Below are 21900 nucleotides of genomic sequence, written 5' to 3' on the forward strand. Positions count from 1 at the left end.
AGCAGCCCGATCAACTTTAAATGGGAACGAAGATAATGGGAGGTGTAATATTGCGCAGCATCAACCGGCAAAGCATGTGACAAGCTGTAGCAAAACGGTAGCGATCACCAGCAAGCAAATGCAACCCAGAGCGCGACACACAGCTGATCTTAGTGCGCTAATGCGGTCGTTTTCAACAGAACCGTAGATAAAAATGGCATATACTTTGCGCGTGTGTGTGTGTGTGCTAATATTGGTGACGCAAATAGTGCGATTTACCGGAGGCTTTCGTAATCTAATATTTGTTTTTCGCTGTAGTTTACCGTGGAAAAACGATTAAAAATTATAGATTTTTTTTTGCTCAACTAGAACTTAATGTTGTGTAAATATTTACGGCCATAATACTACTGTAGCTCAATCAATAAAATGTTAAATTAGTAATTGTCTACTAGTGCAGCTTTACTCCTCACTAAAATGTAGTTTCGCATGAGACGCTCCTTTGCAATTTAATTCATTCCGTGCCGCGCGAGACGGAAGAAAAGACCGCAGCCTAAATGAAAACTTTTACTCGATTTAATTATAGGATCACGATCGGACCGGCAGAAGCCAACGAACCAAAGCACGATGGACAGTGCGGTTGATAGTGAAACGCAAACAGTAAGAATTCGGTTGAAGCATTAAAGAAAGCCCCTGCAAAACAAATTTTAAAAACATTTAACGGAATTTATGTGTATTTTAGTACTAAAAGAAATTAATATATATCTTTCTTTTTTTTAAATACAGAACACAAACTGTGTAGAATCAATTGCCAGCTAAAACGCGCGAACAGCAGGATAAATTGTGAAACATTTAAATCAACACCAAACAGGCTGATGGGCGTCAATACAAAGCAATAAATCACCATGCATTCATCCACAGCTCACCCTCAGGTAAAGGTGCATGTTTGAGCGACCGTGACCGAAATTTCCTGTGAACTGTGTCACGTCACAATCACCGTACGTACGTTGCCTGATAAGCAGAGGCTTGGTTACTTCATCTTTCAAAAACGGTTCCAAATTTCCTCCACCGTTCGGACGCACGTTTCACCGTATCGTAACGGCGCGGCAATTCTAGACTACCACCGCGTACAAGACATTAACACTGTCCCAGGGCAAAAGGAGTTGGGCAGCGGGGGACCGCTCGACAACATGTGGCACTGTCATGATAATACACGACACCGCGTCACAAATTCAAACAAACGCAACGTACTCACATTCTTCTTCTATGCGCGAACGTTACACTGATAAGCCCAAACAGAGCGAACTTTATGGCGTACGAGCCACTGTTCCCAACCTTTCCCTCGAATGTTCGAAAAAAAAAGCGAACCCCTCCGCTCTTGCTGCCTCCAAAAATAGGACACTAACGCATCCACAAAAAGTTGCCACAGCATCGCGAACCGTTTTGATAATAAATAACAGCAAACGCGGTAATGTATGTTCCCATGACAACATAAGGGCAGTTGGGTTTGGTTCGTACCTCGTCTGGGGTGGTGCAGTGACGACGCACAATTCTACTTCTACCAAGCGAGCGCGCGCGCGCCCCTCTGACGGGGCTGCCATCCGCGTCAAGTGCTGTTCGGATATTGCGCAATAAGTGACAGCTGATAATGGTGACACGGTTGCGATAGGTGAAGCCTCTCGCGCAATACCTGGTGGCTGATCACTGCGGCTAAGATAAAGGCTAACGAGGTGCACGATCGGCAGTGATAAGTGCAGCGATAAGAACAGTTGTTTCAAAGCAATACGAACAGACTGTTCCACTCCGGTTGGAAAAAGCCGGGATTTTTTTTTCTTCTTCATCTTTTCAGCACAATGCAACGGATGGAGTGTTCAGTTAAGCTTACAAATGCGAAAACAAATAAGAAATTTATGCACGAATTGTGATACAATAACAGAAAGCAAACGAACCGCACGAGCAATTTTTGAATCGCTCTTTTCAACAGGTTTACCTGCTTAAGATGGCACATTTTGTGGCGCGGATTTTACCGTCATCGTTCAAGGGTTAACTCAACACAACATGTTGTGTGGCATAAAATTGTTGCACAAACTAAACTCCAACATTAATTCGGTCGAAGCCGCAGCAGGAACAGGAGCAGCACACTTTTATTACACCGGCAAGCATATCAATTTCGCTATGACATTGTTGTCAGTGGCATAGAAAACCGTCGAATGCTGCAACATTGTTCTAGATTCTGTTAAGATTCTTCTCCATCGATCGCGCTACTGCAAAAGATTTTAAGGAGAAACTGCCGCTCAAGATGGTCCCAGAATAACGCCTCACCAGCTTTTGTTCAAAGTGCTCGATACTTCCGGGGCAGATTAAAGAGGCAATGAAGGAAAAATAGCGCCAATCAAACAACTCAACTGCACAGTTCTGGTTCATGTTTTTGTGTAAGGTAATTGTAGATTCATCTTATCTTTCTACTGGGTAAAATAGCAAATGGAAATTATATACACTAATGCATCTTAACATACACACATTGAATGCCATTCAATCACCAAAAATTTTTAAACAAACCGATGCTTTACAAATTACTGGGCGCCTCCATTATATCGGCCTCGTCTAATAATGGAGGCGCTTACTGCAAAAACACAGTATTTTCGACAGACAAAATTCAACCATCAAACGTTTCCAAGCATCCAAGCCAAACGACACACAAAGAGATCGTAAACTGTATTAAGAATTTCCCTTGAAACGCGATACAAACCGTAGTGATGTTTCACGTTTCCCGGCTGTCGATGGTTCCTTGTCAGCAATGAAAGAGTGTAGAAAATATGACAGCTGTTGGAGCTAAGAAGCAACCATACAAAGAGATACCTACGCCGTTGAATATCTTAGTGTCTTTGTTCACGGAAGAAATGGTCTTCCCTGTGATTGGGTGGTTTCCAGAATTAAAAAAAAAAAAAACACAAAACCTTTTATGGGCATCAATGACAAAGAGCTACTCGCTCACTCGCTTGTGATTAATTGTGTGCTTTCCCCATTTCCTTTAAGGTGGTAGTTTTTTTTTTTTTTGCTGACTGCAACAAGTTTTGCGTGATTCACGCAAAGAGTTCGATAATTTGAAGGCTTTTCCAATTAAAGATTGCAGCTCAAATATGACCAAATGTCAGTAATATTAATCAAAAATGATTGAAACGTTTCACTGATTAGATACTCGATTTATGATGTTGGTGTTTCTCCAAAAATGTTCTCCCGGGAAGCATTTTCATTATACTTTTGAGACCGGCTGAGGGGGTCGTTCCAAATTAAATTGGAAGGTAAAGTAAAATCCCCCTCAGAACTGCCCTAGCATAACGGCCGTAATGGAGCCATTTTACTACTGCCCACGGTACAAAGTTTGAGGAAAAGTGTGTACTACAACAACAACGATGGGCTGTGTATTGCTTAGCAGCTGTAGCATCCACACACACACACACGCTAAAACCCTCAAGGGATGGGGTTTGGTAATTTTCCACCAAAAACACGACCACTCCTCCACCATTTTGTATGCGTTTTAATTACAGTTCAAAGAACTGGACGAAATATTCGGCTTACTAATAACGAGCGAACACCATCGGTCGGTCGGTTTGGGAAAAGTTTTTGCATCACGGAGAAAGTTTCTACCCTGCGGTAGGAAATCGTGACATCAGTGGGGAGTTTCGAGAGGTTGCGCCGACAAGCAGTCCCAGACGCACAGTCCAGACGCCGGCTTTCAATTTTGAGCTCTTGTGCTGAAAAAGGAGACAATTTCGAAGAACTTATGCGTTAAAAATAGCGTACCGGTGGTGTGTTGCATAATTGTATTTGGGGGTATTCTCATTTGGGGTCACAAATCGATCATTTTTTGGATGATTTGTAAACGTAAGCGAAATGCGATATATTTGGCCATTTTTTCGCATTAAACTCTTGCCTTATATCTTCTTCTTCTTCCTGGTTTAACGACCTCCAAGGTCATGTCGGCCATCGAAATGGCTTACTAGACTTGCCCCGGGTACCACGTAGTTGGATAATTAGTCGTCACTGCGGAGGAATGGATCCGGACGGAATTTGAACTACGGTCCTGCCGGTCCACCGGGCCGCCCCAAATATATGGAGAACTCAAGCATATAAGAACAGCTACAACATATAACAAGCAAAATCGCACGTTGACAGCAAATACTTACATTTCTGCTTCGCTTTGTCGGCCAACATGATGCTGCTGTTGGTACTGCCGCTCGCTCTAATTTCCGATTCAATCCAATGACTAATGTGTGATTGCTGTTGCTGTTGCTGCTGCTGCTGCGACTGTTGATGATGACCGGGATGCTGAGGCTGATACGGTTGGTAGCCCAGCGATGTATTCGGCAGCTGTTGCTGTTCCACTAAATGCTGTTGCTGCAAATGCAACGGATTCGAATGGTAATGATGATAAAACGGTTGCTGCTGCTGCTGCTGCTGCTGTTGCTGACTATCCAGCTGATCATGTGATTGCGCGCGGCTCACTTTCAGCGACTTGAAGCCATAGATGATATTGTCGTTGATCAGCGAGTCGAGATCGCTGCCGAACAGCAGATCGTCGATATTACGGTTCACGGCAAGGATGCGCTTGCCGCTCCCCCCGCTCCCACTCGAGCCACCTTCGTCCTCGCGATCCTTGCTGTTACGAACGAACGCTTCCCCCCTTCCGGTACCGATCGAACCGAACAAAGAGCTGCCACCGAGCACTTCCGGTGCGACCACCGAACCGGCAATTCCGTTACCGCTGCTAGCGGTACTGCTGCAACTAGCACTACTTCCGGCCCCACTATTCACACTGATGATATCACTGCCACCGCCGCCGCCGCCACCACCACCGCCCCCGTCACCACTGCTGGCACTACTGCCGCCGCTGCTCGTACAGTCACTGCCGCGCACTACAACAATTCCACCGATTGGATCGTCCAACGACGGATGCGAGAGCTGGCGCCGACCACTTCCCACTACCCCGATGTACGAGGCCACCGGTAAAACAATATCAACTCCCTCTTGTCGAGAGACTCCACTTCCACCACCTAATCCACCGCCACCGCCACCACCACCACCACCTCCACCGCTATCGGCACTATTACTGCTGGCCGTTTTCGTGGAAAACGATTCCTGCTGCCGCTGAGAGCTTGTCGCGGTACGTCTCACTCGTCCTTTGCCTCCTCCGCCACCACCCACACTGCCGCTTTCAAATCCTGCCGCTACTTCTCCGCCAACCGCACTTCCACCACCGAGACTTGCAACTTCCGCAAACGTTGCCGCCCCTCCTTCCGTGGCGCCGGTTCGATTCGTGTTGCCGGCCGCGGAAACCCCACTTCCGAACACGTTACCTCGTCGCTCACGGGAACGTTGTACAGGCCGGGCACTATCGCACGGGCAAGGATCAAGCTTGGTTCGATCTGTTACGATCCTTACCGTGCCAAGTGCGTCCAAGTGCGTGTTGAAGCTAAACTTTCCACCGTACGGTAAACTTGCCACTTGTTCGATACGGTTCAACGCTGCCCTGTCCGCTTCCTGTCCAGCAATCAAGATGTGATGAACGATGTTGTTATCACCGCCCGATGGTACGATGCCGTTCTTGTGTTCACTGCCGATGTGAAACGCACCGATCAACAAGTTGTTGTTGACGTTACCGTTACTCGCGTCCGATACACCGGTTGCACGTGGTCCGTACAGTGATCCGTCGTAATGATCCGTGCTGCCGCCAGTGGTGGTGGTAATGGAATCGATGGCGTTGCAATCACTGCAACGGCCACCACCGATACCTCCGCAAGTGTTGAGTAGTGAAGCCAAGCGAGGGGACACTATCATGCCCCTGGCAGACACACGCGCCAACACACACCACACATACCAGACACACGGGTATAACCCTTCCGACACGCGCGTGCACACACACACACACACACGCTACACTTACACTTGATTTTCCGTTAAAACAAAACTAACTTAAAAATAAAAATTAAATAAATCAACTTTGAAGAAGGATGCACGATCGTTGCTTGGCAACTTGGCACTAGGATGATGCCCAGAAGAGACACACACACACAGACACACACATGCGATCAGCACCACTAACAAAATTTGCTATTTTCTTCCTTCTTCTGCTAACACTTTGCACTATCTTCTCGTGACGAGCTTGCGACCCACTTTTCCACTTCCTTACCGGCTGCCTAATATCGGAGCTTTCTTCTTCTTCTTCTTCTTCTTGCTTACATTTCACACAGGATCGCTATCGATTTCAAACCATGGACACACACTGACAACCTAAAATAGAAACAAAAATAGCACACTCATTAGCACTGGCTGCACAATATGCGTGGAAGCGTCGCTCGGCACCTTTACGAGGGCGAAACTTAATCAACATATTATACACACACACACACACTCGTTCCTTGAACTGTGCACTGTAATAGCATTCGCACTGTAGCGCTGCAAACAAATATTTCCCACTTTGTTTGTGCGTGTTTGTCGGTGTCAATAAAAGGGAAATTTTTTCACTGTCACACTTCGAACGGAAGATGAGTAGTTGACGAGCACAGTGCCAGAAATGCCGGAATCAGTCAGTGGAAATCTACAGGCAAACGTGAGCGTGAGAGAAAGAAGGATAAAGAGGAAGGGAAGGGGGGGGGAGCAGAAAGAAAGAGAGAGGAAGGAAGAGAGATCGGTGATTCTTTATGCCGAAGATTTCAACTGACTTGTGATCAAATGAATGCTCAAGTTGGTCCTTGATGGTGGCTGGCCAATATCTGGAATAGAGAGAACAGAAATGAAGGATTAGAATATGAAAGTTTGAAGTAACTTCTTGATTTAAATATGTTTCATTATTATAATTTAATGGAGGTGCTAAGCAGATGCAATGTGCTTCTGTCTAAAGAGCATTATGTTACAGCAAGTAACGTCAACCCAGCGATGATTGGATGACCTACTTCTACACGCCACGCGCCTGCACGGGCCCCTAGGTTAGGGAATAATGTCCATGCCTTTTTCAAGTACTACCACACATCGTCCCACCTCACAGCGAGTGAACTTTGTTTACAGCGCTACCCTTTCCCAAAGGTCCGTCTAACGCGGCCAACGCCAACAATCCGCGCACTCCACCACAAAACAAACTGGCAAATTCTCGCTATTAGCAATCGGATTAGCAAACAGTGTGCGCGCTCGCTCGCTATCGTCATAGCAACCTGCCGCCCTATTGCTATGGTTATTTTCATTTTAATCTATGCCCAACAACCCCTCCTTCTTTCCTTCCACCCTGAGGGCGGAGAGAACCCCCAACTACACTAACTGGTAATGTGTGCACAATCCGGATTTCAAACAGCGTTCCACAATGCATCGACAGCCAATGATGACAGCTCGCTTCCTGAATGCATATTACACAGTGCATTTGATGTACAAAACAAACCATCTTCTAGCAAAACAACACAGAATAATCGCGATCCATCGTCCGATCGTCGCGCGCTTTTACGCGACGCTTATTACGTCCGAAGTACTTCAGCAAAGATTCTCAATTCCATCCCCCACACTAGGCACTCATGATAGGACGAAAGTGCGCAGTGAATGCAGTAGGTGGTAGCGGCATTTCATGGCGGAATGCATCTGCTTAGTGATTCTAAACGATGATAAGCTAGAATCAATCCAGTAGTCGTTTGAACTTCTTCTGACAAAAGAGTTTTTACCAATAAATAAAACCAAATTTTGAATTTTATGAATATGCTTTAAAATACTAATTTTCCCTAATCTTGAGATACTTTCTTTAAAATGTTTCCTTTATTGCTTGCCAAGGGGTTAACTGAGAAGAATGAAGCAAGCTTTCATGCTATGCCATAATCAGTAGCAACAGCAGCTACGATATAATGAGACTGATCAAATGTGCAGTAACGATAAGCAAAAAAACCCCATGGATTACCATCTTATCTTCCATAATTGATCAATTTGTTGTGTAGATACCGAATAATCGAACAGAATACAGTTGTCCATACAAGAGCAAGCGATGCTTTCAGTGGAACTAATGTAGCGATGATCGTTGTGCAAAAATCGGTAGGCTAGGTCGATGATGAATATCTATTTTTGCTCAGAACAGTGAGCAGAAAAAGTTAAAAAAACACATTCATTCTCATTTTTTTGTTTTATTGTATTGTTTTATTTTATTTACAACATTTGTGCAAAAACCGTATCCCCAATACATGAAAATAATTATAATGCTGACCATTTTCAGAAGCGGCCATTGAAAAGTGTAATTTTCGACTAAAGATTCATCCTCCGCCTCGTGACGCATCGTGCAAGGAATAGCTCTGGTCACGCAAAATTGAATCATAGGTTTAATACTCAACCAAGCAGCAATGATTGTTTTTCTCCACACAAAAAAACACACGGTGTACCATCCTTCTCATCAGCCAGGATCACAGATGGAGGCGCCCAGCATTGTGTGACGGGCAGGGAAATTCCAACTCATACATACGTGCGCCTTGCGCCTGTAGCGTACAGCAGGAACGGATTACGGAAAAGGATGACACACCAAGATGACAAAATACTCGCAACATTTGACGTGCTGGTGGTTTCGGCCACTGGCGGCGCCAGAGTTCAGTCTGCCAACAGTTGGGAAAGGTTAATCTAGCGTAACACATTCGCAAATGACCTGTTACATGGATCATTGGGAAGGCGTAGCACCATCGTCATCGTCAGCTCTTCTTCCGGCAAGCTTTCCAGAGTGTTTTGGTACGGGAGCGAGATTAAATCGCACCGGATGAGCAAGAAAAGCTAAGACAGTATATCAGAATATGGCAAATTTCTATTTTGTTCCATGTTGTATAAATTTCTACATCGATATCATTTAATCCATAACATGCGCTCTCTCATTATTGTTTTCTTATGCATCTCATGCATCTACTTCCGGTGCTAGGGGATCGGGAAGGACGATCCTTGGTGATGAAATTTTACAATTTTCTACACTCTGAACCGTGCAATCGGAAAATCAAATTGGAGAGGAGAAAAAAACAGCCCCGAGAGCAGCACAGCCGTTATAAAAATTTACAGCAGAAGAAGAAGCAAACTGCTTAACGGTGCTGATTTACGTGCCAGACGCCAGACCATCCGAAATAGACCAGAAGCTTGAAAGGAAGAACCGCCCCGTGTCGCATACGGAAGAAGGCTCTCTCTAGTGCTAAGGGGATGTGTTGTGCGGTCTTTTTTTTTTGCTAAACCAGTGCCCATTTTATTCGCTTCATTCTTTCGTACTGCTGCTGATTGCGCCGTGTGTCGTCGTCAGCTCTAGTAGAAATTCCTGCTCCATCGCCCAATCCATTAGCAAAGATGCATCGAAAATGGGAGCAAAAATGCATTTGAGAGAAACATAGAGAGATTAAAACCATAGAGAGAGAGAAAAGGAGAGAGACAGAGACGCATACACATTTAGCCAGCAGGAACGAACGAGTAGGCAAGGAGATTTGCACAAATTCATCTTCACACGCTCATAGCGCCAATCGTACGTAAGGGAAGCCTACCTCCACCCGGTTCCGGTATGGAGAAGAATGCAATTCTTGCATTAGCTCCACTAGACTGTTCCCAATTGTGTGAAGTTATCGGCATGCACTGGCATACGGAACAAATCCAAGGCGCGCCTCTCGACGGCCCCGTTGTGCGCCCGCTTGGTGCGCGAAATACGCAACTCTACCCTATCGTCAACTAGTTTCAGTGTATAACCGAATCTATCTCAGCACTAATCTGATTGATGCATAAAACTTTTCGAGAAATGGCAGATACTGCAGTTAAAAAAAAAAGCACACAACCACACACTTATCCCGGAAACTTTGGGTTCGTGCTAAGTGTGCGTGGGGAGGCCAACTACAGCGGCATATTGCGGTCATATTAAACGTTTCAATAGACATCGAGGGTAAACCTTCCCCCGATGGAGCCACACACGCGGCATGTAATGTAAGCTGTGTGAGAAGAAGTGTACCAGGCGATCGTGAGTCGAAAGTGAGATGAGGGGTCCAAACATGATGGCAACGTATACACACCAGTCGCTGTTACCATTCACCACCACCACTAATACTACCACTGTTGCTACGAAATATATCTAAACACACTCGTCGAAACTCAGTTCACATAGCGTGACGCTTTCCGTTGCTACTTTCAGTGTAGATATGTATAGTAGAAGATCATGTGCTCGTAAAGCTTGCGAGTTGCAAAAACTTTCCATAACATTGCCACGATCTAGCGCTTCCGCTTTAGGCCGCTCATTCGTAGGCCGCTCTATCAATGAACCGGTGAAGCTTTGCCCTTGCCCCTCTCTCTCTCTCTCTCTCTCTCTCTCTCTTTCGTGGATGTGGGGGGGGGGGGCGAAAGCAAACTGGCAATCCAAGAATGGCCACAATTTTCACACAATTAATTTACTCGTGTAACTCCTAGGCTGTGGAAAGATTGCTTGCTGCTTCCAGGGCAAAGCATATGGGCAGCTGTGTGGTTAGTGCTTCTAATGGATGATTTGTAAATGACCTTGGGAAAAGGCATTATTTTCTACACCATAGGCTGGGCTGGGAATTGGGCGACCCACTTTCCAAAACCTACCCCAGCTCGCCATGCAACAGCAGCTGCTGTTGTGGCTGTTGCACTACAGAAATTATCCTAAAAGTAAACGAAAACAATTACTACTCGAGTGAAAACGCTCGTTGCAGTTGTAAGATGATTTCAATTGCAACACACCCAGGACACCAACGAGGTTCCGGTTTGTTGTGGTCTATACATCATCAATTGCATATCCGCACCACATCGGGGCCAATTTGTGTGTAAAATAAGACGGAAGATCGGTGCACTAAGCGATTACAATGGATTGATTTTTCTGCACATTCCAACCACCATTGCCATACACGTATATTTGTAGTATATTCGGATATGCGCCATCATTTAGGCCGGACGTCCGAACGCACTTCCAACGGTTCCAACGAACGCATCATGGATCGCATCTTGAAAGCAATATACAGCAATATTGCTTCCTCTCTTTCTCTCTCACTCTATCTCTCTCGCTGACTGTGCTTCATCAACACAATAATAACAACCCGCGCAGTGTCACACTGTTTCGTGTTTCGCTCAGCGAAAGATGATGACAGTCGCCGCCGTCGACACCGATGCTGAAGGGCCCCCCATAAAAGGGATGTGTTCCGGTAATGTGATATTGGTAGTGGTGTGTATGTGTGTGTGTGGCGTGGAGGGAAAAGAAATTCGCTACAGTTGGTTTTAACTGAGTAGCAGAGAACATAAGAACGCATCGGAGCACCCATAGACGACAGTAAGCGTGCGCACACGCTCTTTCGGCGCTCTCACCACAAAATTCTCCTCACACTCTTCTTCTTCCTGCACGCTGCGTTCACACACCGTCTGCCCGTTCCTATATTTACATACACACGCACACCACACACACACAAACAGCCACACTAGCAAACACACGCAACATAAGCTTTTTCTTTTTTGTTTCCACCCCGAGGGGATGAAGAGAATCAACCGAATCTACCAGCCACAGATTTGAGAAGTACAGAAATTGCGTTTACACATTTGAAATTTATTCCTTTTTCGGCATTTTCACATTTGTCATCCACCACCATTTCCCGGGGAAGGATGGGGAGTAGCACTGCAACACAACTTCACAATTGTAGCATTAAGAAAAATTGGCTTTTACTAACCATTCGTTCGGGCAAGACGCACGCACACCCAGCACCATCATCAGCCTGTGCCACTGCCGTTGTACGACGGTACTGTTGCAGGTTGCAGATATCCGTGTTCCACTGGGTTCACTTTTCACCGGAGATAATGTAGCGCGGATGTATTTTGCCACGAGCAAAATTTGATTCACTTGCTTGCTTCTTAGCCGAACAACATTCGAGCTTATCCGCCAGCATCCGAAATACACGCACGCACATACGCACGCACACACACACCCAAAGCAGTATGATGTTGAAGCCCTTTCTCTTCTCACTAACACGTACACACCCGTGCGCGCACACACACGCACACACCCCGCTCGCCGTCGTCACAACATGTACTCAAACATTACCCGCTGCAACACAAAACTGGATGAGGGATTGTGCGATGGAGTGAAAATTTCGGCACTCTCTAATCGTGCACACACGCCCCGGCCCAGGCGGTTCCTGCTTTGTTAGCAACTGCACTTCATCCCCCTTTTTTTGCGAATGAACCCCTTTTTACCACACAAAATCACACACCGTTTTCTACGCGCGATCCTCCACGGTTCGAAGTGCTGCTCACGATTCGCGTCCGTGTGTATATCTTTCTCAACAAGATGGCGCGGCTCGGTCGCTCGAGTACTGCATACGGACAGGTGTAAACGCAACCGTGCGAAGAATGCCGAAGCTTTTCGAACATCAGGCACGAGTTTGTCCGAAGTTTGCAATAATTTTCGACCTTCGAATACCCGGCCGATGTTCGACGATTTATTCGCGAAATTTACAAAGAATGATGAACAAATATTTGTACATAAATAAATACAAATACTCACTAACGTAACTTATTTAATGGTAGGACTCACCAAATGGCGCAGTGAATCACAAGTAATTTTATTTTTTATCTAGATTCAACTCTTGAAATCCATAGAGACGCATTTAACATCCCGAAAGAAAGGGACGCTTGCACAATCGAATCATTTTAGCAATAGCTTTCATGGTTTAATATGTTACGGGTTTTTTTGACAGTTCTACATCGATTTCAACCTTTTGAAATTTCCATTGGCTCGTGACATTTATATTTTTCTTCTTCTGAATGTTGCACTTTGCACTTCTATGCAATCGTTAGTTTAACTTCGAATGGTTCATTGGGAACGGTATTGCACAATTTTTTTTCGATAAAAAAAATTCTTCAACTGTCAAATTACCAACTATCCCACTGTGCATGAACATGCAGGAGCGTACAACCCCCACACATTATAAATGCGGAAAATTGAAGAATCACAGTATATCCGAGCAAGATAATATAATAATATATTCAGAACATCCAATACATTATTTTTACTTTTAACACGCTTTACTATCCACCAAAATTGCTGTAAAGAATTTGTTTCAATCTGTTATCGCCCCAGCCTGGTTGCAAGCCACTGAATGTAGGTTGAGGAACTTTGTTTTGAATCGGTCATCATCGTCGTCAATGGGTATAGGGTGGGAAAATTGTGTACTCTGTGCTAGATCCGTATGTGTGCAGTGAAGTTGTGTAGTGGCACTTTCTTTGAACGAGTGTGACGAAAACGTTTGGGAAACCATTCACAAACTTTTTGCCCAGGGTTTACAGCGTTCAACACAGCCACACAGAAGGGAAAAACAGCAGCTCGGTCGAAGACGATGTCATTTTTTGGTTCACGCGACCATGAAGGCTACGTTGGCAGAGAGGAACATATGGTACGGCAGCTATAGCAGCAGACTGTTCACATCTTATCTGATTCTGGTTGTTTCCCTGTGTAGCGAAAAATTGAATCGGCCAACTCGGAAGATGATACCGATATGGTGGAACTGGCACTCGGTGGCCTTCACATTGCGGAAGGTGTAAGACCCACGGCGGGTGGTCCATTTTCCGCCCTTACACCCTCGATGTGGCCACAGGATATACTGACCAAGCTGGGCCAACCGGATCCGGACGAGCCACCAAACCATCAGCCCGACTATCGGTTCGACGAGTTTGGGTTTCGTGTCGAGGAAGAGGATGGTCCGGAACCGAGCTCGAACAAGCTGCTGAGCATACCGTTCATCGAAGATCCAGCTCAACGGTTGCAATGGATCGCTCATCTGGAATTTTCCCACAACAAAGAAGCGACCGAACTGACATGGGAAAGCGTGGACGTGATGCTTCCCCGTACGGAGAAGTTGCGCTCGATGGTACGGGCAGGCATTCCGCACTCACTCCGTCCCCAGATGTGGATGCGTCTGTCCGGTGCGCTGCAAAAGAAGCTCAAGTCAGAGACGAGCTACCAGGAAATAGTGAAAGCATCCTCCAACGATCAGCTGATGACATCGAAACAGATCGAAAAAGACCTGCTACGCATCATGCCTACGAATGCTTGCTTTAGCTCGCTGAACGGTACCGGTGTGCCACGGTTGAGGCGCATCCTGCGTGGAATCGCTTGGCTCTATCCGGATATAGGGTATTGCCAGGGGACGGGCGTGATCGCCGCTTCTCTGTTGCTGCTGCTCGAGGAAGAGGATGCCTTCTGGATGATGGCAACAATCGTGGAGGATCTGCTGCCGGCCTCTTACTACTCGTCCACCCTGCTAGGCATCCAGGCTGACCAGCGCGTCATGCAGACGCTCATCGGCAACTATCTGTCGGTGGTCGATGAAACACTCAAAAGCCACGACATCGAACTGTCCCTGATCACACTGCACTGGTTTCTGACCCTGTTTGCGAGTGTTGTACACATGAAGATTCTGTTGCGCATCTGGGACTGGTTCTTTTACGACGGGTCAATCGTTCTCTTTCAGCTAACGCTCGGTCTGCTGAAGATAAAGGAACCGAGTGTGAAAAATCTGGAAAATTCAGCTCAAATTTTTAACTCACTCTCAGATTTGCCGGGCGATATCGACGACGTGGAGCATCTGTTTGCACTTTCGCTCGACGTAGGTGGTTCGTTATCGCCCATGGTTATTGAAACACATCGCCGTCGCCATCTTGCCTACCTAATGGCCGATCAGGGTGGGTTGGTAGGCAACCCGGAGGCAGCGTCGAACCTGCCGAAGCAACAGCTCGTACGGCGGCAGATGAAAAAATCGAAATCCATGCTACAAACCATCCTGTTCGGAAATGGGACCGAAGGCGACGATGAGCTAAAGTGCAAAAACATCCGTACGACCGAACTGTTGGTGGATTTGCGGGAAGCGATCCTGAAGGTGGCACGCCACTTCCTAGCAATCGAACCGAAGCTGGCGGCTCATATTAAGCTTGTGGCGGACTACGGCATGGACAGTCATGCGAAGGATCACGAAAACTATATAAACGTGTCGAGAACACGCAGTCGACGGGCGAAGGCACTGCACGACTTTGAGCGGCACGATGACGATGAGCTGGGCTTCCGGAAGAATGATATCATTACGATCGTAAGCCAGAAGGACGAACACTGTTGGGTGGGTGAGTTGAATGGGTTGCGAGGTTGGTTTCCGGCCAAGTTTGTCGAGTTGCTGGACGAGCGCAGTAAACAGTATAGTTGCGCCGGGGATGATGCGATTTCGGAAACGGTAACGGATCTGGTACGCGGTACACTGGCGCCTACCGTTAAGCAGGTGCTCGAGCACGGCATGAAGCGCCCATCGTTTCTTGGGGGACCGTGCCATCCGTGGCTTTTTATCGAGGAGGCAGCGACGCGCGAAGTCGAGAAGGATTTTGAATCGGTTTATTCGCGTCTGGTGCTGTGCAAAACATACCGACTCGACGAGGATGGCAAAGTGCTGACACCCGAAGAGCTTCTGTACCGTTGTGTGCAATCGGTTAACCAAAGTCACGATGCAGCACACGCCCAGATGGACGTGAAGTTGCGATCGTTAATCTGTCTCGGATTAAACGAGCAAGTGTTGCATCTGTGGCTTGAGGCACTCTGTAGCTGTACCGAGATCGTACAGAAGTGGTACCAACCGTGGAGCTTCGTGTATTCCCCTGGCTGGGTGCAAATCAAGTGCGAGCTGCGGCTACTGTCCCAGTTTGCGTTCAATCTTAACCCGAACTGGGAGCTGCCTGCCAAACGGGAAGCGGTACAAAGTCAACCGCTAAAGGACGGTGTGCGGGATATGCTCGTGAAGCATCATCTCTTTTCGTGGGATCTCTAATGTTCCTTTTTATTCGTCGAACGTTCACATGCGTTATGTCGGATTAGTCGTTTTTGATTCGTTTTTAAGTTTCCCCTTAAGCTAACGTTGTGTAGCTATACAATTTTTAATTAGCAAATTATTGTCCCACGTTCCCTCCTCCAGGATATAGGTTTCAGTGCTACCCGTACACTCTCGAGTGTGTTTTATAGTTTAAGAATTTGTTTTATCTCCTCCAATTCGCTCTACAGCCAGAGTTAAAATGTTAGTACGAGATTTTTGTTTATTTGTTTTAATTATACTATAATAATGGCGCAAAAGGCAGCTACTGTTTCCTTCGTTTTGTGTGCAATAACAGTATTATGATTCCTTTTTTGTTGTTGAGATTTTAATGTGTGTCCCTCCTAGTGAAGCTTTTTTTTTAAATTAATTTTAAAACTATATTTACACGCAAGAGGTTTTCTTCAATACTATCGTATAACTGCTAATAAGTGTGTTTAATGTTGTAAAGTAACTGGTTGATCCTTCGCCCTTCGCGAGGTTTAACTCACCATCTAAAGCCGGTAAATGGTGTCACTATTTTTGGATCCTTAGTTCACAAAACGTGAAACGGACGACAAATCAAAAAAACAATTCACCGTAGATAGACCGATATGCTATTGATTATGTGTGCGTATGTGTTTTTTTTTTGTGTATTCATGGATAGCGGAAATGTAAACGCAAATATTAACAAAACTACAGAGTTCAAATGTTAAGCGCCCGGCTTCCTCTGCCTTTTAACCACAGCCGAGTAAGGAAGGAGAACGCTAAAATAATCCGAATAATAAATGTATATGGGAGAAGAAGTTGTAAACACACAAACAGCACACAAAATGCCTCTACAATTATACAATAGAAGAAAACAAGAATATAATATTCCAAACTGTTTAATGTAGCCAATCAAATATCAACAAACAAGAGAAAATTTTGAAAACATGCGATACAGCGCACGGTACTGTTCACTTAATTTCCAATGAGAAGACGAGTCTTGAAGGTTTAAATCGTACTAAAACCGAACAAATGGTGCAAAAAATGGTAAAATATGTTTTAATGGAGTTTGATGGAATTTTTATACTTACGAACGATTGGCTTTTATACTTTTAACGACGACCTAAAATATACTTTTAATTCAATTTTCAATTCATATCCCTATTTTCGATAAACACCTACCCGGGTCGAGCTAACAATATTTGGTTGAGAATGTTAAAATTTCGTCTAATTTTTTACTTGTAAAGCTGTAATCTCCTTGCATCTACGATAAGCAATTTTCGCTGATCAAAGTTTAATTTGAAAATGAGCAATCTTTGTGTTGGAAAACTTATTTATTTTGTTTGAGCCAGCCGTAAAAATTCTGATAAAAGGCTTTTATTGTGTAATATAGTATACTTAAAACATCCCATAATAAACGTATATTATATTATTTTTTTGAATAATATATCTCGTTGTTTTGGCTTTATGAATGACTAATCCATTGCTTGGTGATCAATCGCTTTAATTTGCAGCTGAATAGCGATTTTTTGGCAACGGGAGCTTGTTTGTTAAACTCTCAACTATTTTTTTTCAGTCTGACAACAAATAGCCCCATCTTTCTTGAAATTTTCATACAAATATGATGACCAGATCAAAAGTTATTAGCTTTCTCATCCGGGAAAATGTAAACTCCCATGCCAAATTTATTACATATCCGGGAAGGAGATTATGGAAGTAAGGGAACACATTTTCAAATTTGAACTATTAATAAGAAAATTTCTTCAGATTTCGCTCAAAATAGTTTAGTATAAAATTATCACTAAAGTAAAACCCTTTTTAAAAATTGGTTGGCGCGTCAAACTTTAGTTACAACACAATTACAAGCCGCAACTGCACACTGTGTGTATACACAACACTCTTTTGACGTATCTGGTCAAAATCCACCAATTTGCGTAAGTTTGGCAACTCTGGCAATGAGACGGCGTGCGTGTATTGTTTTTTTTTCTTCGGAGCCGCTTGTCAAGCATCAAAGCGGGCTTGGAAAATTCAAAACATAAACCTCCGCTCCCGGTCGAAGGCACGCGCCCAATTTTCCTCTTACATTGGAAAATAAAATAATGTTTTACCATGTAAGTACTGCAAGAACGATATAATTTAGTTTTGCAATGGTGTTCAATAAACGTCTACCTTCCGATCGTGCTCCTTTGCAGATATCGCTAGAACATGAGATACTGCTTCATCCGCGATATTTCGGACCGCAGCTAATCGAAACAGTTAAGCAGAAGCTTTACACCGAGGTCGAAGGTACCTGTACGGGCAAGTACGGGTTCGTGATTGCTGTAACAACGATTGATGATATCGGTTCCGGCACGATTCAACCGGGCCAAGGGTTTGTGGTGTATCCGGTCAAGTACAAAGCGATCGTTTTCCGACCTTTCAAGGGTGAAGTGCTGGATGCAACCGTAAAGCAGGTAAATAAGGTGGGAATGTTTGCGGAAATTGGTCCGCTTTCCTGCTTCATCTCGCATCACTCCATTCCGGCCGATATGCAGTTCTGTCCGAATGGTGCACCACCGTGCTATCGGGCAATCAACGGTGAAAGTGTTATTGCGGCAGAAGATAAAATTCGACTCAAAATCGTCGGAACGCGTGTTGATGCGACCGGTATTGTAAGTATTTTTTTGGGCAGAAATTGATGCCACTTTGGAAAATTGGAAGGATTAATGTGAAACTTCTTTTTGTCGATCCACAGTTTGCAATCGGCACATTGATGGACGATTATCTCGGCCTGGTCGGTAGCTAATCATTAGATGGAATGAGCGATTTCTCGTGCCACCCGCGAAAGATTATGTCTATTTAAGGTGTATTTGTACCGTGTAATATTAAGATTCAAATATATGCAGCAGCACAAGAATAAACTGATTTCTCTCCTGATTTCTCTGATTTAAAAAACCCGCGACACAATCTTCCCAATAAATTACACATATTTGCCGTTTTAAGGGTGATCTTTCTTATTATTACTTCTCAAAACGGGATCCATTCTTCCAATAGAAAGAAAGAATAATAGAGCTCCATCGAACCAAAACGCTGCGACCGACCGAGTGATAAAGCATCTTACTCCATTTCCTGGGCACGGAGTCTCGCGTTCGGGTTCGTCACGGCGATGGCCAGCTGCTTTGCACGCTCGACGATTGCCTTGCGCTTCTTGGACGACACGGCGTGCGCGATTTCGGCACAGTACACACGGTTCTGCATCATCAGCACCTCCAGCTCGCGGACGTTGTGGACCAGGAACTTCTTGAATCCATTCGGCAGCATATGGCGGGTGGTTTGCTTCGAACCGTAACCAATGTTGGGCATCAGGTACTGTCCCTTGAAGCGACGACGCACTCGGTTGTCAATACCTTTCGGCCGACGCCAGTTAGGCTAAAAGGAGAAAGCATAAAATAAATCGATGAGACAATAAGTAATCGTCACAAATTCACACTACAAGAAGGTGCCTACACACATTCGGGTTGATTAGAAACATTAACTTACCGCGAGTTTGTCATAGCGATCCGACTGGTGGCGGATGAATTTCTTCGTCCGCTTCTTCACAATCTTCGGCTTAAACGCTGGTCGTACGGCCATTTTCAGGTTCTGCAACAAATTAAAAACATTCCCCGCAAAACGGGAACAAAAATGAGGTTAGAATTTCCTGCTTGCGCGTTCTACATCCCCACCCGACTCGACAACCCATTTAAAGGCTTTGTTTATTGAAACACACTTTAAGCTTTCGGGTCAAGAAGTGTAACTAAATGTACTAGGTGTATGCAACTGCACACTACTGCTCGGCACAATTGGCCACACAAACGAGCACACCAGGTACACACAGCCAGTGATGGATGACCGGATCGGTACGGCAACTCGGAGACGAGGAGTAAACATCGCACTTCCAAATCGGCATTTTACCCATCACACGGTGTGTATTTCAACTTACAACAATTGTTTCGTGTTTCAACAACTTGTACCCAAAATTTACAATATAAAACAGTACTACAACAAGTCATTTTAATAGGTATATTCCTTACATTTTATCGGAGCACAACACGCGGCAGATCGTTCAATGTGGAAGAACAATCAAAAAGAAAGGCTTTTGACGTTTCAGGCGAAGCTGTCATTTCTTCTCTCTTTCTGTTGGCAGCCCCGTGTGAGCATGATCTTTTGACGTTTGTTTTGATTGTAATTTAACTGTACGGTTTTCATTGGCGTTGTGCAGACTGCGAAGAATGGAAAAATAGTTTGAATCAATGAAGAGTTGGAGCAATTCGTTATAATGATACGTTTTTCGATGAGATATTTCAAGATCTAACAAGATCGGTGCAGTTAAAATGAATAACGTAAAATGTTTTTGGTATTACCAAGACATAAAGGAGATGGAATTTCATGTGCTCTTTTTAACGTACGAGTATCGGGTATCGTGAGTAAGAATTTTACGGCACCATATTCTATTAGTCAATCCAGACCTAGCATACGCGGGTTATGAAGTCTACCGGATAAGCGGGACAATAGGTCAAACCAATTGATGGTAATTTATAAATATTCCAAGTTCCAAGGTTCTTGTATCAGTGCATGAGCATTTTGATGCCCTTTTTCTTTATGGCTTTACGACCTACAAGGTCCGACTTATTAGTTCCACATACTTATATGTATAGTCAGACGGTGGAACAAACTGCCGTGTAAAAACTAACACCGTCTACCCGAGCCGCCGCTATTATTTTCGTGTCTTTATCAGAAAAAAAAACAGGAACATGTACTTTGCATCGAACTTTGTTTCGGCAAGACATATACTAAGGTAGGAATGAAGCAAAGAAAATTATGAAGCGTTCCACATTTTTTTCAGTGTTTCTCTTGTACAAAGACTATGTGCAAAGACTTGTACAAAAATAATACCAAATCAAATCAAGAAGAGACACTATGAAGCAGATCCAGATAACACAGATAAAGACTCATTAAAATATCTACCAAATGGGTTGGCTCAGCTTAACAATCTTGAGCTGTGATCCCCGACGCCTCGTGCCGAACGGTTCGCTGACGAGCACCGGCTTTGACTACCGTCAGGATATCAGCACCGCCAAACAGCTCAGCTAGCTCGAGATTCATTCTCCTTCGCCACACGCCTTGCTCGCACACACCGCCAAAGATAGTCCTTAGCACCCGCCGTTCGAAAATGGCGAATGAATTGACGTCCTTCGTCACCATAGTCCAGGACTCGTACCCGAAGAGGACTACCGGACGATTCAATCACCGTTGCCATCGCCAATGTATCGTAGCCGTCTTCTGATACTCTGCTTCCGAGTCGGGTCAGAGCCTCCGGTAAGTGCGTATTTTGTCTTCGTCGCATTGATGCTCAATCCAATTCTATTGGCCTCGCGTTTCAGTCGTGTGTACGCCTCGCACACCGCCACAGTTGTCCGTCGTTCCCGCTATCCATTTTACTATAACACTCAGAGGTAGAAGTGATTGGGGCGACCCGGTGTTGTGGCGATAGCGGCGCCGGTCTTCAAACGGCAGGACCGGGGTTCAAATTCCATCAGGACCGTCCCCCCGTAGTGAGGATTGACTAACCAAGTACGTAGTATCGGCAGTCTAGAAAGCCATTTCGATGGCCAGCATGACCTTAGAGGTCGTTAAGCCAAGAAGAAGAAGAAGGTAGAAGTGACCCGGGAGGTGCAAAACCTTATAAAACATTAAATAACATCATTGTCAGTGCTCAACAATAATAAGCAATCAAAGAAGTAAAATAAATCCTCCCTCGGTAATTTAAATAAGCAATTATATTTCATTTTTCCACTAAGCATTTGCGCTTCCCTATTACGGTCGTGTATACTAAGCTTTTAAATATACATACGTACGTGCTTACACACAAAACGCTCTTGTTTCGCTCGTTACTCTATTCGTATCGGTTTGTTTTCGGCATCTTATTATCTTTCCATTTTCGGTCCTAACATCCTTGTTCGTGGTGACTTTCTGGTGGTTTCTAGAATACTACAATAAGGCTAACGGCAGCTACAATTAACAAAGGTGTGAAAGAAGGATGGACGAATTCGCTCATTTGCTG

General features: G+C 44.8%; 5 protein-coding genes across 8 annotated transcripts in view; 3 read left to right on the plus strand and 2 right to left on the minus strand.

The window, feature by feature from the left end:
- LOC126556717 (serine/threonine-protein kinase minibrain) overlaps positions 1-5883 on the minus strand; it is a 40395-nt gene extending 34512 nt beyond the window's left edge. Inside the window, exon 1 of the mRNA XM_050212162.1 lies at positions 4164-5883. Within this exon, the coding sequence (XP_050068119.1) occupies positions 4164-5814 (1651 nt within the window). The 5' untranslated portion in view covers positions 5815-5883. The remainder of the gene's footprint in view (positions 1-4163) is intronic.
- LOC126559226 (DNA-directed RNA polymerase II subunit RPB7) overlaps positions 1-18639 on the plus strand; it is a 240333-nt gene extending 221694 nt beyond the window's left edge. Inside the window, exons 2-4 of the mRNA XM_050215352.1 lie at positions 17913-17929; positions 18011-18469; positions 18553-18639. Coding sequence (XP_050071309.1) covers positions 17918-17929; positions 18011-18469; positions 18553-18603 — 522 coding nt within the window. The 5' untranslated portion in view covers positions 17913-17917 and the 3' untranslated portion in view covers positions 18604-18639. The remainder of the gene's footprint in view (positions 1-17912; positions 17930-18010; positions 18470-18552) is intronic.
- Positions 1-21900, plus strand: part of LOC126557269 (ATP-dependent Clp protease ATP-binding subunit clpX-like, mitochondrial) — a 399590-nt gene that overhangs the window by 106732 nt on the left and 270958 nt on the right. The window contains exon 1 of one of the 2 annotated variants that reach the window (XM_050212981.1): positions 7052-7059. The exons of the other annotated variant lie outside the window; for it this stretch is intronic. The gene's annotated coding sequence lies outside the window, so the exon portion shown is untranslated. Of the gene's footprint in view, positions 1-7051; positions 7060-21900 lie in introns of those variants that run through there. 2 annotated transcript variants of the gene reach the window in all.
- Positions 13296-15816, plus strand: LOC126557142 (small G protein signaling modulator 3 homolog). The gene is made up of 2 exons (XM_050212818.1): positions 13296-13400; positions 13464-15816. Exons 1-2 carry the CDS (start codon positions 13344-13346, stop codon positions 15810-15812), a joined length of 2406 nt encoding a protein of 801 aa, XP_050068775.1. The 5' UTR covers positions 13296-13343; the 3' UTR covers positions 15813-15816.
- LOC126559393 (60S ribosomal protein L32) overlaps positions 18787-21900 on the minus strand; it is a 173357-nt gene continuing 170243 nt past the window's right edge. For all 3 annotated transcript variants that reach the window (XM_050215543.1, XM_050215544.1, XM_050215545.1), the window contains exons 2-3: positions 19338-19433; positions 18787-19226 (exon numbers count right to left, since the gene is read on the minus strand). In XM_050215543.1, the coding sequence (XP_050071500.1) occupies positions 18915-19226; positions 19338-19430 (405 nt within the window). In that variant the 5' untranslated portion in view covers positions 19431-19433 and the 3' untranslated portion in view covers positions 18787-18914. The remainder of the gene's footprint in view (positions 19227-19337; positions 19434-21900) is intronic.

Source organism: Anopheles maculipalpis, chromosome 2RL (assembly GCF_943734695.1).
Source record: "Anopheles maculipalpis chromosome 2RL, idAnoMacuDA_375_x, whole genome shotgun sequence".
Classification (NCBI taxonomy): Eukaryota; Metazoa; Arthropoda; class Insecta; order Diptera; family Culicidae; genus Anopheles; species Anopheles maculipalpis.

What these genes read in the sequence shown, in the direction of transcription:
- LOC126557142 (XM_050212818.1), top strand. Translation starts at nt 13,344, where the DNA reads ATGTCATTTTTTGGTTCACGCGACCATGAAGGCTACGTTGGCAGAGAG. An exon ending in TTGGCAGAGAGGAACATATG is followed by an intron (nt 13,401 to 13,463) that starts GTACGGCAGCTA and finishes TTCCCTGTGTAG; the next exon opens with CGAAAAATTGAATCGGCCAA.